Consider the following 27,023-nt stretch of genomic DNA (forward strand, 5'->3'; position numbering starts at 1 on the left):
GAGCTTAGTTCAAAGGCGTAAAGAGTCGTCCTCGATTAGCATGTGACGTCCGCACATGCTTTCCGCTTTTATGGTATTTTTCGTTTAAACGAGGTATTTTCTTAGCGAAAATGCAGTTAAGGTGGGAAATATGATCGCTAATTGACAGTCCAAACAGGCCTATCTGGGACGACACTTTACGCACCGCACATGCATAAAGCACCGTTTTCCAAGAGCCCGGCTCATGTATATTTACCTTAACCCTTTGCATGCTGGGAAATTTATCGTCTGCTAAAATGTCGTCTGCTGAATTTCTAAAATTAGCATTTTCTTCGATTTTTTTTCAAAATCAGAATAGCAAACAGTTTGGATCCTGATGAGACGCCACGTTCTGTGGCGTCTCATCTGGATCCAAACTGTTTGCAAAGGCCTTTAAAATTCGGTTCCCGCACTAAAAGGGTTAACAAAGAAGTGGAGCCTTTGTCAACTGTTACTGACGTTTGGAGAATGAGAACAATTTAATAACGCTACTAAATCTTACAGACTAACACTTAAAAATGAAAGACTAAACTTTAACAAGCATATGTTTATTTGATATAAGTAGACGACACTCATTTTCTTGTCATAAGCAATAATTTTTGTAGAAAGAAGTATCCCATCAATACCTGCTTACATTTAATTGGCTATTTAAAATATAAGCGCACTTTACTTGACTGAACATAAATAAGGTATCACTGATATACTGCGAATGGTAGATTCGTGTGAAGTTTTAGATATACTTAAAGTGCAAAGGTAAAATAGATATATTTAACACGATCCTCACACAATGTTGCATTCCTCATAACGGTTAATTACACTTCATATATGCATGTGCTGGGCGATACACTTTTTATTCGATTTAATCTGTTCCAACCCATTCTATACATAAAAGGTGACGTCACTACGTTATTGTCAGTAAGACCGGTGTGACACAATGGTTCCAACCCGTTTCGCAATAAACCCGTTTTGCAATAATGGTATTGCAAAACGGGTTGGAATGTCTATAGTAATTAGATTTATAAAAAAAACTGTTTTGCCATAAACCCGTTTTGCAATAAATACATCACACATGTAATAATTATTTCAAATAGATTGGTAACGGTAAAACGGAAGTTTCAATTGTCGTATTTAAATAATATTATTCTAAAGAGAGATATAACTGTGAGATATAATACGATAAAACAAAATGTGTATACAAAGTGATTTCAATCAATTTTGTACTTAAGTCAAGATAACCTGAAACACAATAATATTATTGAAAAATAAACGTCTTGAAATGGCTCATTGCAATGTGAATTTTTGTGTTACTGCCCATTTCGCAATTCACACGTTTTTAGACCAAAACATCACATATATACTAATTGATTCCAAATGATTGGAAGCGGTGAAAGAAAGTTTCAAATGTTGTATTTACGGATTTTCTTTTTCAAAATAAGACAGAAGTGTATTTTCGACCAACAAATTACAGACGATGAAAGTCATGATTAAATGTGATGAAAAAACACAGAATGTGTATATAAAGTGATTTCGTACTTAATTGAAGAAAACCTAGAATTTGGAAACTTCTGTTGCAAAACGGTTAACACTGTCTTATTGCAATATACTATTTCTATAATAACCCGTTTTGCAATACACCCGTTTCTCAATAAATTCAGAGCACATATACTAATTGATTTGAATTAAAGGATGAAAAGACAGAAGTGTTAAGTTACGACCAACAAATAAAAGAAATCGAAAGAGATCAATTTCATGAGTCAATGTGATGCAACATTACATAATGTTTATAGAGAATGAATTTAACCAATTTCGGACTAAGGTTATGAAAACCAAGATATGAAATAATGTCAGTGCAAAATGGCTTTATTGCAAAACGGGTTTTTAGAAACAAAATACATTGCAATTAGACACTCCAGCCTTTTGGCACTTACATTATTTAAGAACGGGTTTATTGCAAAACGAATTGTTTAAGAGCTATGCTGTAAACAAGCCAAATGTATGTGCTTAAGTTTATAAAGTCATTGTGCATAACAAGTGATCACTTTTGAAAAGATATATACGAATACATCTTCATAAAAGATAGAATCCGAAAACTGTACATTTACAATGTTAAACTGAGTTCTTTGTAACCATAGTTATTCCGTTTCTAAAATCAGGGTTTTTCAATGTTTAAGCACAATTGCCTATACTATTTTACCAAAGAAATAAATGCCTTTAAATTGCTGTGTTTACCCGACGAAAAGTTCGTAAGATTTAACAGAGTCTTAAACGAACTGGGTGGACGTGGGTGGGGGTGATATACACATGTGATTAAACGTTGAAATAAATACGGAATTATTGTAAACAAAAACAAAACAAAATGCATTCCATATTCAATTTTCTTACTTAAATTAAATTCAAATATTTTTGACAGATCAACATAATAGTAAACTCCAATCATTTTAAGGTTATGTTGAGATCAACCTTACACTAGAAATGAAAGCCAACATGAGGCATGTTGTAGGAGTGTTGCGTTGAATCAGATAATAATAACAACGAACTTCGATGAAAACCTGTTCAGTAGTTGAACTGTGAAGTAAACATCCCTGATAGTATTTCGTTACCAATCGTTCCTATTGACATTTTTTTCGATACAACCTGAATAATTAACAAAAGAGATAATTCATGTTTACACCAAGCATTTTTGACTTAATTATACTGATTATATACTATTCATTTGTTATTTTGTCAAACGTAATTACATGAGGGTTATTGCAATTTAGTTTGAAGTTGAAGTCAGCAAATACATGTAATAAAATATGTACCAAAATCGTTAAATCGGGGTTTAAAAATCCGTTGTTGGGGTATGACATGTGTCGACTTTTTTTTTTTAAATGTCCGTGTCAAAACTGGTGGTACTAACGCACCAATTTATGAACGGCTATTAACCGTCACACTAAATTACGACCAGTTCTTGATCCATTTGAAAACAATGTTAGGCGCTCTTTGGGGTGTATAATATAGAAACATGTACATATGTTCACGCAATCATACAGTGAGTTTGGTTTTAGGTCACCATACCAACACAAGGGGGCTCCCATAGCACCATACCACAAAAAACTTGAATATGTGTCAGTTAAAACCTAATATCTTGATATTTCACCTAGAATTCCAGATTCGTCGAACGTAACGTCTAGTTCGCTTATAAGGTAGGAATGTTCGGAATGACCATACACACTCCGAAATACTCACAAATACACCATGCATCATTGGGATATAAATAGTCCGTTTGCATTCGGCGCAGTATCTGGTGGAGAGGAGCAAATGTGCAATTATTTTTTTGCTCAGGAAAATTCCGCGGTCTGAGCGGAAAAGCAAACAGGGACCTTCCGATTCGTAGACCAACATCCTACCATATGACCACGATCCCACAAAAAAACTATTGCATCCTGGCAATATAATCTTGTATCTGGTTTTATAGAAATTTCAAATCACTTATGAAAAGGAAGGAAACCAACGTTGAAACTATGCTTGCATTCGTATGCAGAAGCAGATTGTACCAATTCATCAGCAATGAAGCCCTCCGAAATTTAAGCTGGTGAAGAAAAGCACTTAATTTATACATATTTGTGTCAAGAGGACTGTGTCTGTAATTTGGATCAAGGTGCATCGCGCTGCCTGTTCGGTAGACTTCCTGTTTTTTTTAGCAGTTTAATTACTTTTGTATTTGTATGTACCCATCCATCGACAACAATCACATTGTATTTGTTTTTATGAAGTTTCAAAACAATACATGTATTGCCCATCGCGTAAAATTGATTTCATTAGGCGCAAGAGAGACCGCATGGGTTACTGAATCTAGGCAAACTGTGTAAGGTCATACGATCCTAACCCACGTCATATATGGGTCTAAACGACACTTACGACCATTTGTTGCATTGCTTGGATAGGTCTTGTCGTGCATTGCATTTATCACATTCCATGTTGACCACATTTCGTTTATTTGACAATCATGGATATTTGGTGACATTAAGGGCTGCACATCGAGCCTTTGTTAATCATGTCACGGAGCTCTCGTTTTTTAAATACATTATTGGAGTACATACGAATAATAAGGTGATCAGAATATTAAAGAGAATAATATTATTTATTTTAATTCATATGTGCATTTTACGATATACAAACATGATTTGCATGAACATGTATCTTATAAAAAAACTGCTGTATTTAAGACGCAAACATATCATTATACGATATCAATATGAACAATACTTTACCAAAGAATGTTTGTGTGGTCTACAGTTTGACTTACAGTCCGTTTAAAAAAAAATGAAAATAGTTTATACCCGTCGTTTATTTTGTGACAACGGTTGACACAATCAAGATGATTCAAAAACCTTTTATATGGACACGTTTTTTTCCTAATCTTGTTAACAACATGGAATAAAGTTCATGCTTAGTTTCTTACTCATGAAATGAATTCTCTACAGGCTCCTGGTATTTGTCCTGGAGACCAGATCTTGGAACTAATATATCTTCACGAGGTAACACAATGTTATTTTCAAGGCAAGAGGAAAGGTTACAACTGTTACTGCGTGGTTCCAATGTATCTTCACTAGAAAACACGTGGTTGTTATCAGGGCAAGATAATCTGTTACTGCATGATTCCAATGTATCTTCACTACGGAACACATGGTTATTATCCGGGCAAGATGAAAGGTTACAACTGGTACTGCTTAGATATTGTTGTGAACATTCACTATTAGTTCCCCTTGGATGATACTTGCCTTTTAGAATTCGTTCTTTAATATTTCTAAACGTTTTAAAAATGCAGTGTTTAATACTGCTCTTTTTCTTCACATATCCGTTACTGCACTTCGCTTTGTCAGTGTTTCCATCCCACGACGCACACCTCTCTGGAAAAGTTTGATACGGTAATTTTGGTTCAGTGAGTGAAGTTTCATTGTTTTCTGTGGATAAAGAACGATTTAATTCAGTGATATTCATATTGTTAACAGTCCTTGGCATTTCCACAGGTGAGATGTTTAACATATTGCACGACGAAGACCGTTTGTCCAATAGAAGTTTTGGTTCTGTGTGAGATAAGTCACTGAGTCCAGTCGCAGAAAGGTCGTTGTATTCAATCGAAGGGGCGTCTTTAAGAATGTCATCGTCTTTCCATCTGCGGCAATCTGGATATGCGAACCCCATGCTGTCTTGTAAATAATTTTCCAGAGTTTCTTTCTCCTCAATGTCCGAAATTCCTGCTCCAGCGGTAATGGCGTGTACGAGCTTTGAGTAGACAAACTCCTTCATTTCTTGTTTAGTGAAGTCGCAGTGGGCCCGGTAGCGAAGGATGCGCGGGATGAACACGCCCTTTTCATAAACAATGGTGATCAATTTTCGATTGCGTAAACCTGAAACAAATAGTATCAACTTAATTTAATTAGAAAACAGTTGTCGAACAATATCCTATTTGACAATGCGAAGTTCTAATTTTGAATCGGTAAATGAAAACACACGTTTGCATGAAAAATGTTAAACAAAATAAACACGTGGATAAACAAACAATCGATGTGGATATATTGCATAAGAACAACGTGCATGTGAATAATTTGCTTCTTTCTTCGGTCTTTGTGTTTATCAATTAGCCCGTTCATTATGCTTTCCATCTTTCGTCAATATTACCAGTTTGATTGTATGGTCAGTTAAATATTTCTGTATAACGTCGAATTCGCTCATTTGCGTCTTTTTGTTAATATAAAAACCCTTAGATGTCTAAGCATTCAATAACATATGATTTTGTACCGGTATCATGCTATTCCGGCATAATTGTTGTGCACTGTTTTGCATGGTTAAATAATCAGCCCCTCAAACCCAAAACAACATAACGGCGCCTATAAGCTTTAGACTTTTATTTTAAAAAATGATATTAATATATATATGGTTTGAAGAATATGTATTACTAATTCTTGCTTTTTCTGCAGACGATATAGTAAATATGTATGTAAGACATGTATGCTATATATAGTGGGTTAGGGGGTTTGATCATATCGAGGTGGTTTATTGTTTTATGTCCAGTGTTAGACCTACCTTTTGACAAGGCTCGAGCAAACTGCACCTGGAAATCGCATTTTGCGCTCCGCAAGAACTTGTTGGATATGATAATCAGCATTTTACGACACCTGCAGTCAAGAAACATGTTTAGGCGTTTATGTTAACATACTTATAATGCTGCTAGAGTGGTTGTAGCTACTGTTGTAGTTGATGGCAATATATCTTATCATGATACAAATAATGGTAGTAGTAGGAGTAGTAGTAGTAGTAGTAGTAGTAGTAGTAGTAGTAGTAGTAGTAGTAGTAGTAGTAGTAGTAGTAGTAGTAGTAGTAGTAGTAGTAGAAGTTGTAAAAGTAGTAGTAGTAGTAGTAGTAGTAGTAGTAGTAGTAGTAGTAGTAGTAGTAGTAGTAGTAGTAGTAGTAGTAGTAGTAGTAGCAGTAGTAGTAGTAGTAGTAGTAGTAGTAGTAGTAGTAGTAGTAGTAGTAGTAGTAATAGCAGTCTAAATGCGTAAACAAATAAGAGGTTCAGCGGTTTTAATATTCATGTATATTATAATCCTCAATTGTAAGTATAATACTTCGTTTACATTTGTCTACCGTTTTTTAAACATCTTCCAAATGTTTAGACCGATTAAACTAAATGACCTTATAATGTGGTCTGCGATTTATAATTATTCACGCATAAACAATGTAGATAAAACGAATTATATATCTGATGAATCCTCGTACTTTCTAAAAAAATGTGAAAGGATCGATTCCATATCGCCATTAAAGCTAGTATTTCTCGATTTTGTATTAATTTTTGCGGATATGGCCTGGTGTTTGCTTAAATTCCAAACTTTTAAAACGCCTTTATTCACTAACGTGACTTTTGGTGCATAAAATATTAAATAAGCCTCTTAGATAGGCCGCGAACATTGGCGATCAATCTTAAAGTTGGTTAAATGTCTTCGCCTTAGACCAACTTTTTGGACCTTTGTTTGTTGGATCAATATTTGTTCTTGTCTTTAAGTGGTAATTTCAGTATGAATAAGTTATTTTGAGTGCTTCACTTGGTTAAGTTTAACTAATGACAGGTAATTATTATTCCAACTTTGATATTTTCTACCTTAATATTTCAGAAAAAATATTCTTGATTAAAGTTTCATTTTTTTCTAAAACGAGCGCTGTACAAATTCCGTTTTTCCCGTCATCTAGAATGCATTGCATTCCCACCGTATTAACTTTGATTTGATTAAACTAGTTTACAGTACGGACATTTATCTTCTCTTCGTTATGGTCATTCTATATGTTTATACATAGAGTTCTGTGTCAGGTAAATATTGACGAGCTACAGCACTGTTCAAAGAAAATGAATATTTAAGTAAGATTTCTTAAGTAAATTACACATTTCACTCAATTTGTTTGTTATAAATATAACCTCTTTTCAATCAGGTAAGCGCTGATCGGGCACTCTGCGGCCCCAGGTAGATCATTGCGACCCGGCACAAACAGTTTTAGTCCACGCTTGCCCTCCAGTTCATTGATCAGCTCCTTGACGAAAGCAAAATCCTCATCAGTAAAGCACACGAAGGCGTCGTAAAAGGTCTTCGAATGGTTTTCAACTGGAAAATAAAACAAGTGTTTTGCGTTCGGAAGAAGTAAAGTGGATATCTCAATAAAATTGAGTTAGTTTGCGAACCTGACATAAAAATGATAAATATGCTTACTAAACAACCTGTTAATTTAAAAACAGAAATCCATCAAAATCCTAACGCGTTTATTACTTTAACGCCATGAATAACAACCATTTTTGCATTTGTGTTTAGTTTGATGATATTGCTGGATTAGATTTTTGCCGTTTTCATCAGTATTCTGTCATATCACTGCGGCATGTTTACATTATCCCATTTTTTTCTGGATAAGCTACTTTTCCTCTACTAGTAACTGTGTACATGCCAGTAATTGACGAAGCTCTGCCAATTTTGAATCAAATGTAAGGACGAATTGTTTCACAAAATATTGTATGACCTATCCGCGCACAAGTGATGCTAGGGAAAGGGGATCCTCAAATCTGCAGTCGAGCACTTTACAAACTGAGATAATTGAATATGTTTGTGTTATGTTTACACGGTACTTCAATGTTCGAATATCTATACATAGTATCGGTATTAACTATATGTTACAGAAGCCTTATCGTAGAATTATAGCGATATTATCATTTAAACTAGAATAAAAAACAACAAAACACTTAAAATTGTACAAACCTAGCGAATGTTATATTAGTTTATTTGGATATTTTATTGAGCTCATAATTACGGACTCGAAAATACGACAATTGAAAACCTCAATGTCATCACAAGGAATTAAACTCTCGTAAGCACCCGATAGTCTTGTTATTATACAATCTCCACGCAGAGTTGTCGTTCCTTGCTCTCACATACAACTCTGCGAAAGGCTCAGGATGCCATTTTGTCTACCAAATAGCTAAAACCGAACAAACGCATTCAATGTATATTTGATTGGATATTTAAGATCGCATGCATTAAATTAAGAAATATGACTTTTAAATGTGCGATAAATCGTGCAAAAACTTGCGAGTTTTAATGCAACTCTTTGGAACTATTTTATTGCCCATTTACGCAGATGGAATCATTCCACGCACTTTACAAATGTAAACAATTGAACATAATGTTTATTGAGTGACGTTAGGAATTGCTTCGACGTGTGTATGTATGTTGGTTTTTTAACATCAAAACACTATATCAATTTTATAATTATGAATTAAGACTGATATAAGATATCATGGTATGAGATGGTTTACTTTAATGCAGTGAATGCAATGTAACCGTCGTGCAAGAGATTGTTTAGTATACTGTAACCTCAATGATGAACGCTTGGTATGATCATGACATGAATGAGACGCTTTCATAACAATAGTCCGATCTGAGCCCAACACAGAGGTGAATGTATTGTAACCGTCGTGCAAGAGATTGGTTATTATAGAGAAGTTTAGGTAGGTGTTGAACTCAGTTTATTTAGCGAGCGACAAAAACCCTGTACACAGCGCCACCAGGCTTTCGAACGTGCAAACTTATATATGTTCGACACATACATAGTATTTTATTAATCACATGAATATTTCAGCCTTTATTTTGAAACTAAACAAAAGAAATATGACAGACAACGACTATACATTACGACAAGAAAAACAAAAACAAAGCAAAATTACTTTGTTGCAGCCTTGATCTGGAAATGATTAAATAATTTTAAGTCTAGGTTGCGAGGGTGTATTTCGACAATGGGCGGCTGATAATAGAATAACAAGCAAAAGACCGATAACCTATTTACTTTCATAAACTAGGTGAAAACAAAATACTTCTATTGAAAAATGTTTAAACGTCATAAACAAGATTGTCGTAACCGATAATGGAACAAAGGAGAGGGGCCAAAAGATTGTATTACCATCGTCCTTTGTACTGAACTTGGTTTCATCGACATTCATTTCGTCGTACCAGTCGAACTGTTCTGCAATTCAAATGCGTAAGCTACATGTAAAATCGCTATTTACGAAATATTTACTAAATATACTTCGGGCGTAGAGTCAATGATAGACGAATTATAAAACAACAAAACTTATTAAGCAAATATTGTGAACAGCCATAAAAAAGTTCATTCGAACATAAGCTCCACCCTCACATTTTATTGTGAGAGACTGTCATTTTTGGCCTCAGACAAAAGACAATGTACCAATCGATGTTTCAATCGGACATAAGCTGAGCTGTAAAAGCTATCAAACGTTTAAGTCATTGACCATTATCTTCATTCTTAATGTTTTCCTTTGATTATATCACAAACGCTTTGCAATTTGTGCTTAAAACAAAATGAAATTCATTGTTTATGTATCTCATTACATGTTAACGAATACAGAAACACACGGATAACACTAATGACACACTCTTATAACTCAAAATCTCAAAAACTACAACATCAACAGTCAGCATTATTTAATATGACGAGGGAGCTTATGTCAAGGTGAGTTTTTGAAAGCAGTTAAAAAAAACCCAGGTGAGCTTTTGTCCAGGACTAAAAATAAACGGATGAGCTCCTGTCCGAGATAGTTATATTGGGATGACATAATGTCCCCCCATCAAATTTGACGCGTGAGCGTATGTCCGGGTGAAAGTTTCTTCTACATATTGAACATAAATGCATTTTTTAAATAATAAAAAAGCAAACATTCAATGGGATATGCCTTCGAAAATAAAGAATAAATGAATACTTTTTTCGGGTTTGTGCACGTAGATTCTTACCGTCTTCATGTCCGCCATCAGCACCGAACTTTGTCGGTTGTGGAAGGTTTGCACCTAATTTTGTCGGTAGCTTCAGATCTACACTGGACTTCGTCGGTTTCAACATGTCTACACCTGACATATTCGGTCTTGGTAGGTCTTCGTGTGGAATTTGCTGCCCATAAACGTTACAGTCGTTCACTGAATTATGAGATTGGAACATTTGAACAAAGGACAATTAACGTCTATATCTTTGTCTTAATTGATATAGGGCCTCAATTAAAAAAAGCATTGAACCATGCATAAGTCTAAGATGAACTATGCTCACTTACAAACTGTGTTTCTGCAGTCTTGGATGACGTCATAGCGTTCTAGAAGCATTAGGAACTTCCAAAGATTTCCGACCGTGGCATTGTTTTTGTTCCAAAGCTCGAGAAATTTCAGCGTTGGGCTCTGCGATTTCTGTTTAAGGAGCATCAATGTTAAACATTATCATATTCAAACTGTAATTCGAAACGATACATATTACATATATAAGCAAATAACCGGCATTTAGTAATTTATGTGACACGACACCCTTCCATGAAGCTCCTATGCCGCTCAATACTAGTAACATGCGAGAAGGACGTGTTCCCGTCTTTATGTTATATAAAAAGCCACGCTATTTACTGGGAAAGCATGCGGTATAAATAATGAAACCGAAAGAAAAACAAAGTGAGAATGATTAACAATTTGAATGTATTTTTTTATTTAAATACCTTAAACTGTGCAAGATCTTGGCTGCTCATTCCAGCAAGCTCGGCTAGTCCGAATATATCACTGAACGTGTCACAAGGTTCGGAGTCTATTTCGACAACCAACGGCTCACCCTCGGTGTCCAAGAAACTCGCCAGCTTCTTCCGCGATGGTGTTTGAAGTGCCAGTATTGGCAGAAAACGGTACTCTTCCGGTAGTGTTAGTTCGTCATCGTCATTTTCATCACGTTCTCTCGCCCTACTCACGTGCGAAGGATACTCCATATTGTATGGTTGTTTCTTGTAACGGCGATGTGGACGCTTTTTAAGACAGGTGTGGAACAGTTAAGCAAATCCAATTACATCGCTTCGCGTCGCGTTTAATCTTCTGTTTTATTTCAATGTGCTTTGTTAAGTTGCCTGTACGACAATATTCGCTTATCAAAATAGCGAATGGACATTCCCACGTTGTGAAAATTAATCCTGAGTGGCGTTTACTGCGGGTATTAACATGTTTTGTCTTTATACAATTTAACATCCTGTTTAATTTAACATTAAATCGAGATCGATCTGTTGGGGAAACACTGAAAAAATTCCCCTGCAAATTTTGGCTGTTCACGCAACCAAATGCACGTATAAAAGATTTTGAAATACGGCCTTATCGATAGGGATCACCTAACTGAAATCGATTTCTGGTCGCGTTGTCTGCTCTGTTATCGACTTTGGTGATGTGTCAAAATAGATTAACAATAAATTATGGCATTTTAAAGGCAATTCATAAATATTATAATAAGCCTTGGTGGTAAAGCGTAAGTGTAAAGTAACATTCATTATAGCGTATCAAAAGAAGTCTATAATGGGCATATACGCGTGATATTTAAGACGGGGTTTATTATTGCACAATAAGGATAATATCGTTAACGCAAGTAGTATCAGCATATTAACTGAACTTATAAACCGGTCATTGGTTGAGTTTTTTTTTTAAATATAAGATATCCAAAGCCAACGCAATACTGAACTTAATGAGTTTGTAAATGGGACGCGGGGTCAATTTCTTTTTATACTCTTAAAAACGTATCATTTAAACGCCATAAGCGTGGCTTGTTTGACGGTTGGAGTTTATTTTAGAGGGCGGCGCCCAAGAGAGTGATGTCCGCTCTTTAACTAAAATTGCTTAAGTAAGATCAACATGAAATTTTTTGGTAATATTTGTTGGCAAATAATATCGACATATTATGTTCTTAAAGGGGTCTTTTCACGTTTTGGTAAATTGACAAAATTAAACAAAGTTGTTTCAGATTCGCACATTTTCGTTTTAGTTATGATATTTGTAAGGAAACAGTGATACTGAATATTTACGATGCTCAAAAATAGCCAATATACGCAACTTTCGACGATTTAAAAACCTGAAATGAATAAAGCGTTGCAACGCGAAACGATTGACTAATTTGGAGAGTTCTGTTGTTGTCGTTATATTTTGTGAAACTACGAGGATTGCTTATATAAAGTATTAAATACTTTATTCATTGCGTGCGCGCGGATGGCCGAGTGGTCTAAATGGTTTATACTTTTACTCCAGGACTCCAGGTGTCAGTGGTTCGAGCCCACTTGAGGGTTACTTTTTTATTTTTTAAATTGTATTCTCGATTAGTTTCTGGAGCTTTTTATTTCCAATGTTTACAATTTTCAATGTATAGCATTTATTGACAAACTTCAAAACATGCAAAAATCTTTGAAAAGGCCACTTTAAACCAGCCAGATGGCCTGTAGCTTTTCTGAAAACTGGCTTTTGAATAATTTTTAGGCAAAACTCATATTTTCTGCATTTTCATTTAATTATTTATAATCAGATATCGTGTCTCGACCAAGTTCGATTAACAGACAGTTTGTCCGAAGCACATCTGAACTATTGCCCTTGTATTATAAATAAGGCAGCAATTTACCCTTTTCCCTAATCTACCTCAAATAATTGACATCGGATCATAATGAAACTTTGAGATAATAGTTTAAATCTGATCGCGATGAAATTTGCTGATAATCTTTGTGGGCATAATACACCAGCCAATAATAATAATCAGCCACATAGCTTGCAGTATTTCGGCAGAATGGCCATTGAATTATAAATAATGTGTTGGATTATATTGCCCGACATATAACTAAGATATATAGAGAGAGAATTACAGGTTACTGCCTGATCGTTTTGTAATATACTAGGCAAGGCTTAGAATTCGTGCCGAGCCTGATATATTACAAAAAGATCAGGCAGTAACCTGTTTTTCTGTTAATCATACTACAACGTCCACGATTTTAAATAAATAATGAAAAAATCGCTACAAAGCTGCAGTTTTGGCGGGGAAAATATGAATTTTGTCGTTTGACGTGTTAATAAAGACGTCATGAGCACGCGCGCTAAATATTTGTACAAATTTTTGTTTCCTGTGTATGTTGCATTTTGTGTTAAACATATTTTTTGTTGAATCTGATTGTATTTTATAAAAAAAATGTTTTCTGTAGTTTTGATTCCGAGTAATATGACCATCCTATACACCTGACTGACATGAATTTCCTGTTGACCATGATATAAAAATATATCGGGCAACGTTATATCAGGCAGAAATCAACGCGGTGGTATGATAAAAGTGTATTTTTATCAAAATTATTTTATTCTCAGATGAATTTACCACAAGAAAACACATCCTTCACATATCAATGTGTTCAATACCTTAAAACGGGCGTAGTTTGTGACATTTTTGCACTCTTGTAATTCAACATAATTACACACGTCTAGCCATCCTTAGAAAGTGAATGTCAACAATGGAATTTAAACAATCAGGCATCAGCAAGGTTGATTACACATTGTTCGACCAACACAACTTGGATTATAATTTTTATTAGAAAAACAATCCCTGATAACAACATCTATGTTGACTTGAGTTCAGAATTGGATCAATATATTTGACTTCATACATCCTTCGTCTCGGTTATTTGTTGAACATAAATATATATTTGTTTAAACTATAAATATAAGTCATATTCTAAATTTGTCATTGACATGCCAGATTATCGTATAACACAAATGTGTATTTTCTTGACGACCACGTGATAGAGTATCTCGAAGGCATCTTCCTTGTGTTCAATTTTAATCTCGTTCGTTTCATTTCAAGAACAATAGTGGAAAATACATCCGACACTGGTCTCCAAACTCTACTTATGTCGGAATTAAACGAACCTAACTACCCAAGTGAGCGTTCTCACATTCTGGTTCATGTGCTTGTAATGATCAATGACTGTAGTAGAAATATTTATAAAGTTAAGCACGACACAAATGAACGAGCGCATGTACGAAAGGACTGACAAGAACAAATGTATATGCCGCTTCCTTTAAAATTGGTTTCATATCTAAAAAAATATTGCTGTGGAAAAACTGATAATGATATGATCATCGTAGCTATATGTTCATGGTGCTTATGTTATATGTATGTTATATTTATATGCATATTTTTGCTTGCCAGATTAATGTATCGATTTACTAACTTATAGCATGTAGAGTAATTTAATAATATTTATTATGTACAGATACCCCCCTCTAATTGAGTGCATTGGTTTGCGCCCTAGTCTTTACAGAGTATAAACGAATACTTATACTTCGTAGTCAATTGAGCATTAATAAATATATCATATGGGTGGTGAAAATCTAAACAAACAGCAATGAATCAGTGTACATGAACATGCTTTATGAAAAGCACGTACTAAAAAACAAATGTTGAATTGAAAAAAAGCACATAATCATACAGAGCGTTATTATGTGCAATTGACTACAAAGTATAAGTATTCGTTAAGTTAGAATTCTTTTGCACTTGAGTTTATTCAGCGAGGTTGAGAACATTTTTCATGTGCAGCTTTGCAAAAATATGGGGCGGTATATGGTCCCACCATTCACAGTGATTTGTTTTTGTTAAATAATGATTGAGATATTTGCAATTAAATTATTAGCCATTGTGTCAAAGAAATATATTGTTAACAAAGTTTCCTTTATTGTGTGCGAGAAGACAAGTACCCTATCATCTTTTTATACCCTTTTCTTTTAAAAAGTCATTGCATTCAATTTTATTTCAATTTCATTTGTAACGGATACTTGATTTGAAACAACGTTTAATATTCAGGAAGTAAAAGTTTTTTGGTTGTTATTTACGAGTTTGTTTAACAACAAATAATTTCCAATAAAGGAAATATATAAACGAATTAAAATAACTTTTTTTGCGAAACACGATACGTTCAAGTTATTTTTGTTAAAATGTTCATATGCATAACCGAAGCTGTGACGATTGCAATAAGATAAGTGTTTCGTAACTAAACTACGTATCTGAATGTTAAAGGGAGCTTTTCACGTTTTGGTGAATTGACAAAATTGAATGAAACTGTTTCAGAATTGCAAATTTTCGTTGTAGTTCTGATATTTGCGAGGAAACAGTTATGCTGAAGGACGTAAAGGATGCCTTTCATTTGTCTTACATTATTTAACGTTTCGAACATTGCATTGTTTCATTCCATATGAAAATACAAAACACGCCAAGGTGTCTTGTTGTTCAACTATTAAATTACTCTGTCGGCATTATAACATATGTCATTTTAGTTTAAATGTGTTCTAATACTGATTAGATTAATATATAAAAATCTTATGTTTATATATATAGATATCTGTTTACACACGTGAAGTATATTTCTCGAAATAATTTAAATTGTTGGGAAAATAGTTCAATATATGCTTTCATTGATGTATATTTGTACTATTTTTTTCTCATTTATTGTGTGTTTTAAATAAGAATATATATACCATGGTAAAAGAGTACAATCAAATGATACATATCCAAAGTACAAACTCTTATCTTTCCAACAATCTTATTTAAAAAATATGCTTATACCATGCAAACACGTAAATAAACAAATTTCAGTAGGTTTCTGAACCACCAGTGTGCGGATTGTGAAAAAGATGTATAGTTTTATTATATGCATATACTATGATAGTATGTGGGAAAGGTTAGATCAACACACAGGTTGTTCTTACAATATCGATACAAAATAAAGTTTTGACTGTATTGCAATATAACACTACGCACACAAAATATATTCATAGCTACTGGTCGGTGTGTAAAAGTATGTAATATGAGTAATATGGTAACAAACTTTAGTATTCAGACACGTTTAAACATGTATTATATTTCCCTTACCTTCATCAATGTACACACCAATACGTATTAAGAATTATTTATGCAACATGATGTTGTGTGATTTCGTTTACGCATGTGCAAAATTACTTTGCGATATGGAATTTAAAAGAACAAATAACAGTCCCGAATGATTCTTTTTACATATAGTCGGAGGTTTAAGGTATATTGACAAATCTAGTTATAAAGGCAACAACGTTAATATAAATGAATTTATTTTTGAAAGAAAAATACAAATCTTTGTTGCGGTGTATCTTTTATAATTTCTTTCATGCAACTACTGTTTATGTCTGTGCATGCATGTATACATGTGTTTTAAGTTGTACTTGTATGCGTTTCTATATGTACTTTATTGCGTTTTGCTCCTTATATATTGTCTGTTAATGTAGAAAGAGAGTTATTTTGTTCAATGCTACTGAAATGCAATACAACAACACAATTAACACATATTACAAAGTTTTTGGCGGTATGTCTGTCTAAGAAACATTGTATTTATATATATTTTTTTACAATGATGCATAATTTTTTGTTCGAGAACTTTGCATCTACGCCCTCTCAAAACAGTTTTAATTTATATTTTCCTTTAGTTATAACTAATGTAAATACGTGCGTTTTTGTTAAACAATGTTTAAAATGTATCTATATGATGTTTTTAACGTTAAACCGCTATTGTGAGTACATATCGAATAACCTTGACACTTCACCTTTTTTGCTACATACATAAAGCAAAACTTTATTATTTACATTTCTTTCAAAAATGCATACTGGTCTACACATCATTCATTTAATTCATTTAAGAAAGCATATTTAAAACTAAAAATTGGAATATTGTATCGCGCAAACAATGATAAATATAATGAAAAAGAGTCCTATCATTTCACAGGAAAACATGATAAGTCTAAATATGTGCACCTTTAATGTTAAGGGTCTTAATTGCAAAACTAAACGTGAACACGTTATAACTTTTTACAATGGCTGCCCTCGACACACAACTTGACAATACATTGTTAAAAATTACTGTAACACCGTTTAAAACACGCGAGAGTCGACAGGCGATATTATTACCGCGATATTAGAACAGTACAAACATCGCGTGTTGCTCTGTGTATCGCGCAAAATATCGATTATCGCTTCGTGTGTCGTGTGTCGCGGTCTGAAATTAGACCGCGATACATGAGATTCGGATAATATGGGCGATATTTAAAAAATAAAATAACGTGTTTCCCTTCGTGTGTCGCGCAAAAAATCGTGTGTCGCTTCGTGTTTCGTGTGTCGCTCTTTGAACGCGAGACACGCTATTTTGCGCGATACACGAAGCGACACACGCTATTTGCGCGATACACGAAGCGACACGCGATATTTTCCACGATATATCGCCTTTTGGGCTACCTAGACAAGGGCAATATTTCGTGGGACATTCTCGCGCGTCGCTTCGTGTATCGCACAAAATATCGTGTGTCGTTTCGTGTGTTGCGAAAAATATCGTGTATCGCTTCGTTTGTCGTGTGTCGCCCTTGATAAAAGAAGGGCGAGATTATAGATGGCACTATCCGGACTCCGTACCAAAGTACCAACAGTTTAGGAGTAGGAATTTTGATTAATAGAAAAAGTGAAATCCATAATATCGAACATAATGAAATTATAGTGGGAATAATTAAGGTGTTAAAACTATTGGTCCGCAATAACACAATACCTATTATAAACATTTATGCACCGAATAATGATGACATTGCGTGATTTAATATGCTTAAAAAACTATTTTTGACCTAGATGAATTCTTGCCGATAGTTGGTGGTGACTTCAATACCGTGCACAATTTTATAAAAGACAAATTGACTGGCAGAAATGATACCAATGCAATGTGTTCTTATAATATTAATGATATAAAAGAAATACACGATTTAGTTGATATTTACAGAAATTTTAACCCAAATGCAAAATAATATATACGGCATTCGAATTCAGACCCCCAATATATTTCAGACTCGATTATTTCATTTGGCTTATTCACTGGTAAGTTATGCAAGAAAATCCACTAATAATAATGCCTTCAAATCGGTTCACTCAATTGTCGTACTTAGCATTGTTTTTGATACGATGACAAGGGGTCCATGTTATTTCAATCTATGTAGTTAACTTCTATTTGAGCAAGTTTATAAAACTTTGGTTAAAAATTCAATTCGAGAGGTAATTGATTTTAGTATAAAAAACAATACCTAATATTTTATGGGAATTAATAAAGGATCGGATTAGGGATGAGAGCATAAAATACTCAATATATAAAAAGAAACTAAGTATTAAAAAGGAATCAGAAAAAGAAGCAAAATTACATGATATTGAATAACGATTAAAAAATAACCCTAATGACGTAATATTACTACAAACATATCAAACAGAAAAGGATAATTTTTAATGCTATAAATAAGGGGAAAATCAAAGACATTTTAATCAGGGCAAAAGCAGAGTGGGTTGAGGGAGCCGAGAAAAATACTAAATATGTCTCTAATTTAGAATCAAAAAGATCGAAACAAAAAGTACCTAAACAGCTTAAAACTTATGATGAAACAGAACATGATTATTAACAATTTTTGGAACACGTTAAGCAATATTTCGGCTTACTTTATAAAATAGACTTAACTCTGGATCAAGAAAACAGTGACCCATTCTCTCAAAATCTTGCGAAATTACGAAGATAGAGAACAATACCCAGACCTTTTATCCGAAAACGATTGCTTGCTGGCATTAACAGACATGAAAAATAACAAAAGCCCAGGCTCAGATGGACTAACACCAGAATTGTATAAACTCTTCTGGACTGACATAAAACAATACTTAATCACCTCGATACATAATTCTTTTGAAACCTGACATTTAACTGAACTTCAATTGCAGGGGCTAATTTCACGTTTGCCCAAAACATAAATAAATTCTATCTATCAATAATTGGCGACCAGTCTCTTTGTTAAACGTTGACTATAAACTTGCAAGTAAATCTATAGCTAATAGAATTAAATCTTATTTTCAAAATCTTATTTACACACTGCAAACAGGATTCATAAAAGGGAGATATATTGGAGAAAGCATACAATTTTTCAATGAAGTCATTGATAAAGTGAACGATTTAAATGAAACAGGAGTGATATTTTTCTCCAATTTTAAAACAGTTTTTATAGCTTAGACAATAATTTTATGTGCATGTGTTTAGATAGCATGGGCTTTAGCCAGCCTCAGTTAGTGAAACAGTTAATAGTTATGCAAAATCTTCTGTAATTAATAATGGGTATTTTTCTGAATTCTTGGAAATCAAAAAGGGAGTATGGGTAGGTTTTCCCCTCTCGCCCTATCTTTTTATCATATGCAATGCATTACTACCTAACTATATAAGACATAATACAAATATAGAAATAATTCACATAGGCAACATCGAACTCAAACAAACATTATTTGCAGATGATGCTTGTTTTCTTCTTGACGGCAGTCAAAGGTCATTTGAATTTTTAATTATTACCCTTGACTGATTATCCACTATATCCGGTTTAAAAATGAATAACAATAAATGCTCTGTAGAGATATTAATTGCACTTATAAACAGAAATGTAAATTGTGTCCACATGAAAATTGATTGGGACGCAACTTCACTTGGAAAACAATATACAACAATACTAACGGCTGAACACAATATATGTAATAAAATTCAAGAATTTGCATTATCAAAACTAGTATACCCATTTACAGTTTTAGAAAGACAAGATAAGAGTAAAATGAAAACTTTAAAAACACATATTTTCAAATTTTTATGGAATGACGATCCCGACAGGATAAAACGTGATCAAATTATACAAGAATATAAAAATGGCGGTTTAAAAATGATTGATATAGACATCAAACCTGACGATATAAACACGATATAAACACGTTAAACATTCGATCAATATTTTTCTTACGGACATATTAAAGGTCTGGAAATAGGTAAACGCACAAAAAACATCACACAAATCGGAAAGAAATAATTTGGAATATTTCATTTACAAAAAATTCACACCGTTTATTTTTCTACAAAGTATGGCATTCTAAAAGAGTCAAACATGTAGAACAAATATACGACTATGGAACAAGGCAATTTTATAGTTTTGAGCAATTACAAAACTTGCACAGATTAAATACCAGAGATTTCCTGAAATACTTAAATCTAGAATGGAAATAAAAGCTGAAATCTGAAAACAAACGTTGTCAACCGTCAGAATATTCACTCTAATAATTTTTAGAGTCAACTAAAATCTGCAAATTAGTAAAACTCGCACTGACAAAGCAAATAAATCCAATTAAGGCAATTGCAAAATGGGAACTATTTTTTAAATAAAGAAATATAAACGATTGTTTATTCAACCTCTTAGAGTGACACATGATTCGAAGGTAAGAACGTTCTTGTATAAATATATTATGCACATTATTCCATATAATAGTTATTGCTGTGTGGTTAACACAATCTAAAATCTGTGATTTTTGTAGTTTGTCAGTAGATTCGAATGTGCATATGTTTTTGGAATGTCGTGTAACTCAACGTTTTTGGAACGGTGTTAAAGTGTTTATCGAACGGACAGCGAATTTGCCGTTTATATCAATATTTTGACTATGAACATATGAGCGTCTGTAACGTTTCAGAAGGTCATTCACACATGTCACATATTGTTAATTTTATCATATTAATGGATTCTGTTTATAATTTTAGAAATAAGTACCAGAACAGTAATCCCAATATTAGTCATTTTAATGAATAGGCTGAAAATTGAGGAGATAATTGCTTTCAATACAAAAAAAGAACAATTTGGAATAGTTTTTTAAGATAATTCATTAAAAATTGTAGTCTGAAAATGCATTTTTATGCCTCGATCTATTTGTCGAATTGTATTACTAGTAATTTATTATTTTTCTACAGCCTCATGTAAGACTTTCTAAAAAAGATACGTATCGCCAGCAGCATTCTTCTTGTAACATTCCAACTGTTGTGTGGTATTTAAGCTGCGCATTATATAAATGCGGTTTTGCATGTTGTACCATAATCTGTTTGAGTAAAGTTTCTCATTTCTGCACCTGAATCGTTTGAGTAAGTTATACGCCTTTTAATTTGTTGTCTTCGTTCTCCTGATTTTGTTGTATGTATTCCTGGTATTTTGTGGTTGAATTTGAGGTGGTGATCAATTGCGGAAGAGGCTGAACATTTCAATTTATTTTATCCTCTTTGGATGTTTGTTTGTTTGCTTTTGTAGGTCGTTTGGTCTTTTGGTATTTTCTTGTGATATAGGAGCGGCTTATCCATTACGAGGCATAACATTTCGAGAAGGCTTTATCTTTTTAGTGTTGTGTTTTTTCTTGTGCCGACTTGCCATTCAGTCTTGGGATTTTCAAGTGAATTAAAAACCGATCAATTCGGTATTTGCTGGTGAAATAGGAGCGGATAATATATTAGGGTCTTTGGCCGATAATGCGTTACCTCTTTTAGAGCTGTGTATTTCATTTTGCCGGATTGCAAGGATTTTTAAAGATGAAAACACAGTCGGTGCCTCGGTGTTTTCATTTGCGTCGGCTGACCATTGATACGTACAATGTTCTTGTGGAATTGAAGTGCGTGATATAATAGGGTCTGCAGAAAGCTGAACATTTCGAGAAGGCGTTACTTCTTTGGGAGCTGTGGTTTAATTTCCGTTACCTCTTTTGGAGCTGTGTATTTCATTTTTGCCGGATTGCAAGTGAGTCCCTGCATGTTCTGCGGAAATTGAAGCCGGTGATCATTTCTGATCTGCTGGAGTCTTATAATTTTGAGATGACGTTATCTCTGTGGGAGCTGTGTTTTCATTTGCGCCGGCTTGCTATTGAATCTTGGGATTATGTAGAGGAGTTGGAAACGGATCCATTAGGATCGGCAGGAGGCTGAACATTTCGAGAAGTTGGTACCTCGGTGTTTTCATTTGCGTCGGCTGGCCATTGATACGTCGAATGTTCTTGTGGAATTGAAGCGCGTGATCTAATATGGTCTGCAGAAGGCTGAACATTTTGAGAAGGCGTTACATATCTGGGAGCTGTGTTTTCTTTTCCTTCGGCTTGACGTTGCGTCCCGGTATTTTCTGCATGAGGCTTAACATTTTGGGGAGGCGTTACCTCTTTTGGAGCTGTGTTTTCTGCATGAGGCTTAACATTTTGGGGAGGCGTTACCTCTTTTGGAGCTGTGTTTTCTGCATGAGGCTGAACATTTTGGGGAGGCGTTACCTCTTTTGGAGCTGTGTTTTCTGTATGAGGCAGAATGTTTTGGGGAGGCGTTAACTCTTTTGGAGCAGTGTTTTCTGCATGAGACTGAACATTTTGGGGAGGCGTTACCTCTTTTGGGGCTGTGCTTTCTGCATGAGGCTGAACATTTTGGGGAGGCATTACCTCTTTTGGAGCCGTGTTTTCTGCAAGAGGCTGAACATTTTGGGGAGGCGTTACCTCTGTTGGAGCTGTAATTTCATTTGGTCCGGCTGGATACGGAAAAGTTAGAACTCTCCTGCGAAAGAATCTTCTAAATATATTCGTTGTTTGTGTGATCGGTTCAATGATGGATGCTTCTAAGAGGACCCAGCGGATGTCATTCATGTCGTTAAAGTCGAGAGTATTACAATCATTAAGTGTATCAGGGACGACGGCACATCTTTCTCGGCAAACTGCAATCCATCGTTTACGCCTGTCGTCTGAAAAAAAGGTTTTGCAAATAAAACCATAAGCAGTTGCAAACAAAAAGATTGAAGTATATTCATAGCCGATCTACGACAAAACTGGTATAAAAAACATAGGTGATTACGCTATTTTAAACAAACGTTTATTTCGTTTTCTGCGAATGCTGCGCATACATGAAGTTTAAACAATAAAGTTAACAAAAGATGGATTACCATATAATTTATATAGAACATTATAAAATAACTACAACACTAAAATATATATATAACAAAAACTATGTAAGTGACCAATATAGGTTTAAACTTATCTTCAATCATTAAGTAGTCGATATAGTATGATGAAGATTGTGCAGGGAAAACATGCTACTTGTAAGCATAATACCGCTTTGGTTAAGAAATGCGTAAACGCCGTAAATGAAATTACAAACATTTGTCTATCAATATCACAATGCGTCTAGCAACGTTTTCACCTGTCGTTAATGCTTGTGAAAATCGTTCTTGAAATCCGAAAAATCTGCTTTGAAGAAATGACCTTGAAATGACTATTATCACTCTTCGGCAACTGAAAAAGAAAAACATGAGAAACATAACTAAAGAGATAGTTGCAGATGCGTCAAACCAAGAAAAACGTGATTTCTCTTCTTTTTGCAACTCAAAAGTCTACATCCCCATTTCAAAAATATTCATATGAATGACTCATGAATCGGTTAAAACATAACAAAGCGAATTTTCATTCGAAAAACAATAGAAGTAGAAGATAAAACACTTCAAATATTTATTTTTACAATTATTATGCGATTCTCATTGTTCACATAACAATCAAAATATCTATTATACTTCTAAAAAGGTCAAATCGATTACTTGCTTAAGTTTTTTTTACCAAAGTCAATTTGAAGAAATTGTGACAAAGTAAATTTTAATAAAATATATATCTTCTGTAACATTGAAATGATTGTAAATCGCCTAATTAATGCACCCGTAAGAGCATTCGCATGGCTTACTAGAGGTCACATCTTCGAGTGCCACACTAGCTGCACACGTATCTGCTACCGGACACATTTGTATTTTTCCATTCGTATTACGGTTCAAGTGTGCGATATTCAGCCTATATTTAAAGGTGTTTTAGTCTTTCATTCCGAACGATTTGCAACGCCCGCCATTCAATAATTTGATGTTTCTATATGGCTACAATATATACTTTTAAACGGACTGTCACTTCACTTTAAATATGGAATAAAAAAGCGATTGATGTTCATTTATGGTTGTCACCTTTAGAGAACAATATTTCAGCCGTTCACATATTCTTATCCGTATCGTACTGAATAGTATATTTTAATGGGGATTTTACGTGATCATTCGCATATATCGGGTTATTCATAATTACAATGTTCAAATGAGTAACTAATTATTGTATTTATTTGAAAAAGAGGTACTTGAAATTGTGTTTGACTAAGTGTTCATGAGTCAATGGTTGTTTTTATTCAAGTAATTATTTACTTTCGTTAACACTTGAATACTCCATTATGACGAAGCACACACACGCCTTTCAAATTTCATAGCACTGTGAATATAAAGGCTGGACGTAATGGCTATATATCGAATTGATGTGCAGATCTGTAAAAGATCTTTAATCAGACGCATATGATTGAGTGTAGTATAGCCATGCATATATCTGCAAGGACTACAACCTGTGAAATGTACCCACCTTTCCTCAATTTCGCCAGCATTGCTGATGTGTTGGAATGCACCCGATAGATCATCGCGACCTGGGACGTAGAGTCGAAGTCCTCTTCTACCTTCTAGCTCCTCAATAAGGTCTTGTACGAACCGTTTGTCCTCCGGATCGTCTTGATTGTGGCACACAAAAGCGTCGTACGTAAAATGTATGCTCGGGTTATCATCTACCAATCGGATAATAAGACAGATAGGTGTACAATTTAAGATACGCCCAATAACCGGGTATTGTTTAGACAAACATAGTGTAGGAAATTATATAACTCGTATGCTTAATAGGTAGAAGTAGATCGTAAAACACGCGTGTATTTATGTCATAATTAACGCATAGCGAACATGTGCAAGGTCAATAGACCAATACAATAATGATCTTCTTTTATAAATCTGCTGCTCGAAACAACAATTTACAGGCATATTCGTTGAATTGATATTCCCTGAAAAATGAAATGTAATAATTGGTGGATACAGAACGTAAAAGGAAAGGTGTATATAAGGGTTGTCTTTTTAAATTTAGTTTTAACTCATATTTGCCTGTGACGGGTTTGCAGCAGACAATAACATACATGTAGTATCGTTTGAATTATCCACATAGAAAGTATTGTGACAAAAGAAGGAATTGCTTGGTAGACTGAATGTTTTTATACAACATTTCTGATTAAAAGCCCGGAAAAGTTACAAGATACAAAGTAGCAAAAAGCAATAACTCAAAAATAAGAAAAGTGAGGGTTGTGCTCATAAGAATTTAATATTTATTTAGATGAATTTAGTAGACTCGCAGTTTTCACGCATTATTCAACCTTAATATGATCTCTGCACACAACTTTTTATAGAATGACATTTTGATACACGTTATAACAATGTAAAACCTATAAAAGCAGTTCATAAATAAAGCTCCGCATTAAAAATCCGAAATGGAGTACAATGTTTTAAGTAACAAAGGATGTTATTTAAAGCCCCATTACTACTCAAAATCAACGACAACTTCGTACAATATTACGTAAAATAAAGTTAAACAATTAAAAATCAGTGTTCCTTATGGCAATTTCCGCAATTTCAACGCCAGATGTGGTCTGGTAAAATATATGTTTGTAGATACAAAATGCTCGTTTTTATTATAGTTTTGCATGTTTCATTCCATTTTGATTTCCCGCAACGATATCTATTCATACGACAAATGAATACTAACATGGTACCATTTTAGTGTTCGTGTGTCATATAAATACATATATTCGCGGGATTTTAAAATGGAATTAATTGTGTCACAAATAAATAAAAAACGAGCATTTTGTATCTACAAAAATCTATGTAATCATACCACATCTAGCGTTGAAATTGTGGCTATTGCTATAAGGAACACTGATTGTTTAGATTTTATTTTTATTTTATGAAATACTTTACGAAATTTTCGTTGATTCTGAGGGTTCAAAGCAGATGGTGAAACAACGTTTTTTTGACATTATAACTAACGCACAACGCAAATAATCGTACTAACGCAGCTTAGAGATGACATACCTCTAAGTGTAAATCGTGAATTAAGTTTGACACTCGTAAACTATCTGAACATGGCGATGTATTCAATATAGTAAATGGGAACTTAACAGCGAAAGATATTTCATGTTTGAAATCATGCGCATATGGGCACAATGTGGGCACGTATGCTATCGACACGGAGCCCATATTACAACACTGTTAGGTAAACTGAATTTAAATGTATTTTTTGTATGCCAGTGAGAATACTCGTTTGTGAGAACTCAGTTCTTACAATTTGTTGTGTTTTCTTTCAATTTCAAATAACATAAAAGATGTATAATTTATGACTGATATGGGACCCGCATTTGCCCCATGTAAACTTCCGGCAGCGCCAAAAATGACGAAAACAAACGGTATTTTGTACAGCATATGTATATTCCTATATTTTATTCATTACGTTGATATCTTTCCAAATCAGTCTGCCTTAAAAAATACTTGTATAATGAACTGTTGGTAGCATGTTTTATTTAACAATATCCACTCTAGGGTTACATTTGTATTGTAATTTTTACGCGATGTCCATGTTTTAGATTTGTGTCCATTTGTGGTACTATATGAAATGTGTTCCCGGACGATGTATACATGTAATGCACTCCGTAAATAGTAAAGGTATTGCTTAAATATACATATATATTTGCACCTACATTGTTGCTGTTAAGGGGCTAAGATGCAGCCTATATGGTATTGCCCATTTGGGTCCCAGGGGGTGCATACTTTCGGAACCCATTTCGGACTTATATTTGTGACAAAATCTCTAAATCTCAAACGATA

At 34.1% G+C, this 27,023-nt stretch overlaps 2 protein-coding genes and 1 long non-coding RNA gene across 5 annotated transcripts in view; 1 reads left to right on the forward strand and 2 right to left on the reverse strand.

Moving 5' to 3' along the window:
- The window catches only part of LOC127854273 (T-complex protein 1 subunit beta-like), a 461,928-nt gene that overhangs the window by 240,134 nt on the left and 194,771 nt on the right, over nucleotides 1-27,023 (forward strand). The window lies entirely within an intron of this gene.
- The window catches only part of LOC127854265 (uncharacterized), a 463,099-nt gene that overhangs the window by 229,332 nt on the left and 206,744 nt on the right, over nucleotides 1-27,023 (reverse strand). The window contains exons 2-7 of one of the 3 annotated variants that reach the window (XM_052389334.1): nucleotides 10,655-10,784; nucleotides 10,344-10,523; nucleotides 9,496-9,558; nucleotides 7,472-7,655; nucleotides 6,088-6,179; nucleotides 4,539-5,411 (exon numbers count right to left, since the gene is read on the reverse strand). In XM_052389334.1, the coding sequence (XP_052245294.1) occupies nucleotides 4,539-5,411; nucleotides 6,088-6,179; nucleotides 7,472-7,655; nucleotides 9,496-9,558; nucleotides 10,344-10,523; nucleotides 10,655-10,784 (1,522 nt within the window). Of the gene's footprint in view, nucleotides 1-4,163; nucleotides 5,412-6,087; nucleotides 6,180-7,471; nucleotides 7,656-9,495; nucleotides 9,559-10,343; nucleotides 10,524-10,654; nucleotides 10,785-27,023 lie in introns of those variants that run through there. The other 2 variants (XM_052389335.1, XM_052389336.1) reach the window with 2 other exon arrangements.
- On the reverse strand, nucleotides 22,769-25,356 carry LOC127854277 (uncharacterized). The gene is made up of 3 exons (XR_008037008.1): nucleotides 24,694-25,356; nucleotides 23,459-23,550; nucleotides 22,769-23,003 (listed from the first exon to the last, which is right to left on the reverse strand). It is a non-coding gene; the product is annotated as an uncharacterized LOC127854277 (long non-coding RNA).

The sequence above is a fragment of the Dreissena polymorpha genome, chromosome 12 (assembly GCF_020536995.1).
Source record: "Dreissena polymorpha isolate Duluth1 chromosome 12, UMN_Dpol_1.0, whole genome shotgun sequence".
Lineage (NCBI taxonomy): Eukaryota > Metazoa > Mollusca > Bivalvia > Myida > Dreissenidae > Dreissena > Dreissena polymorpha.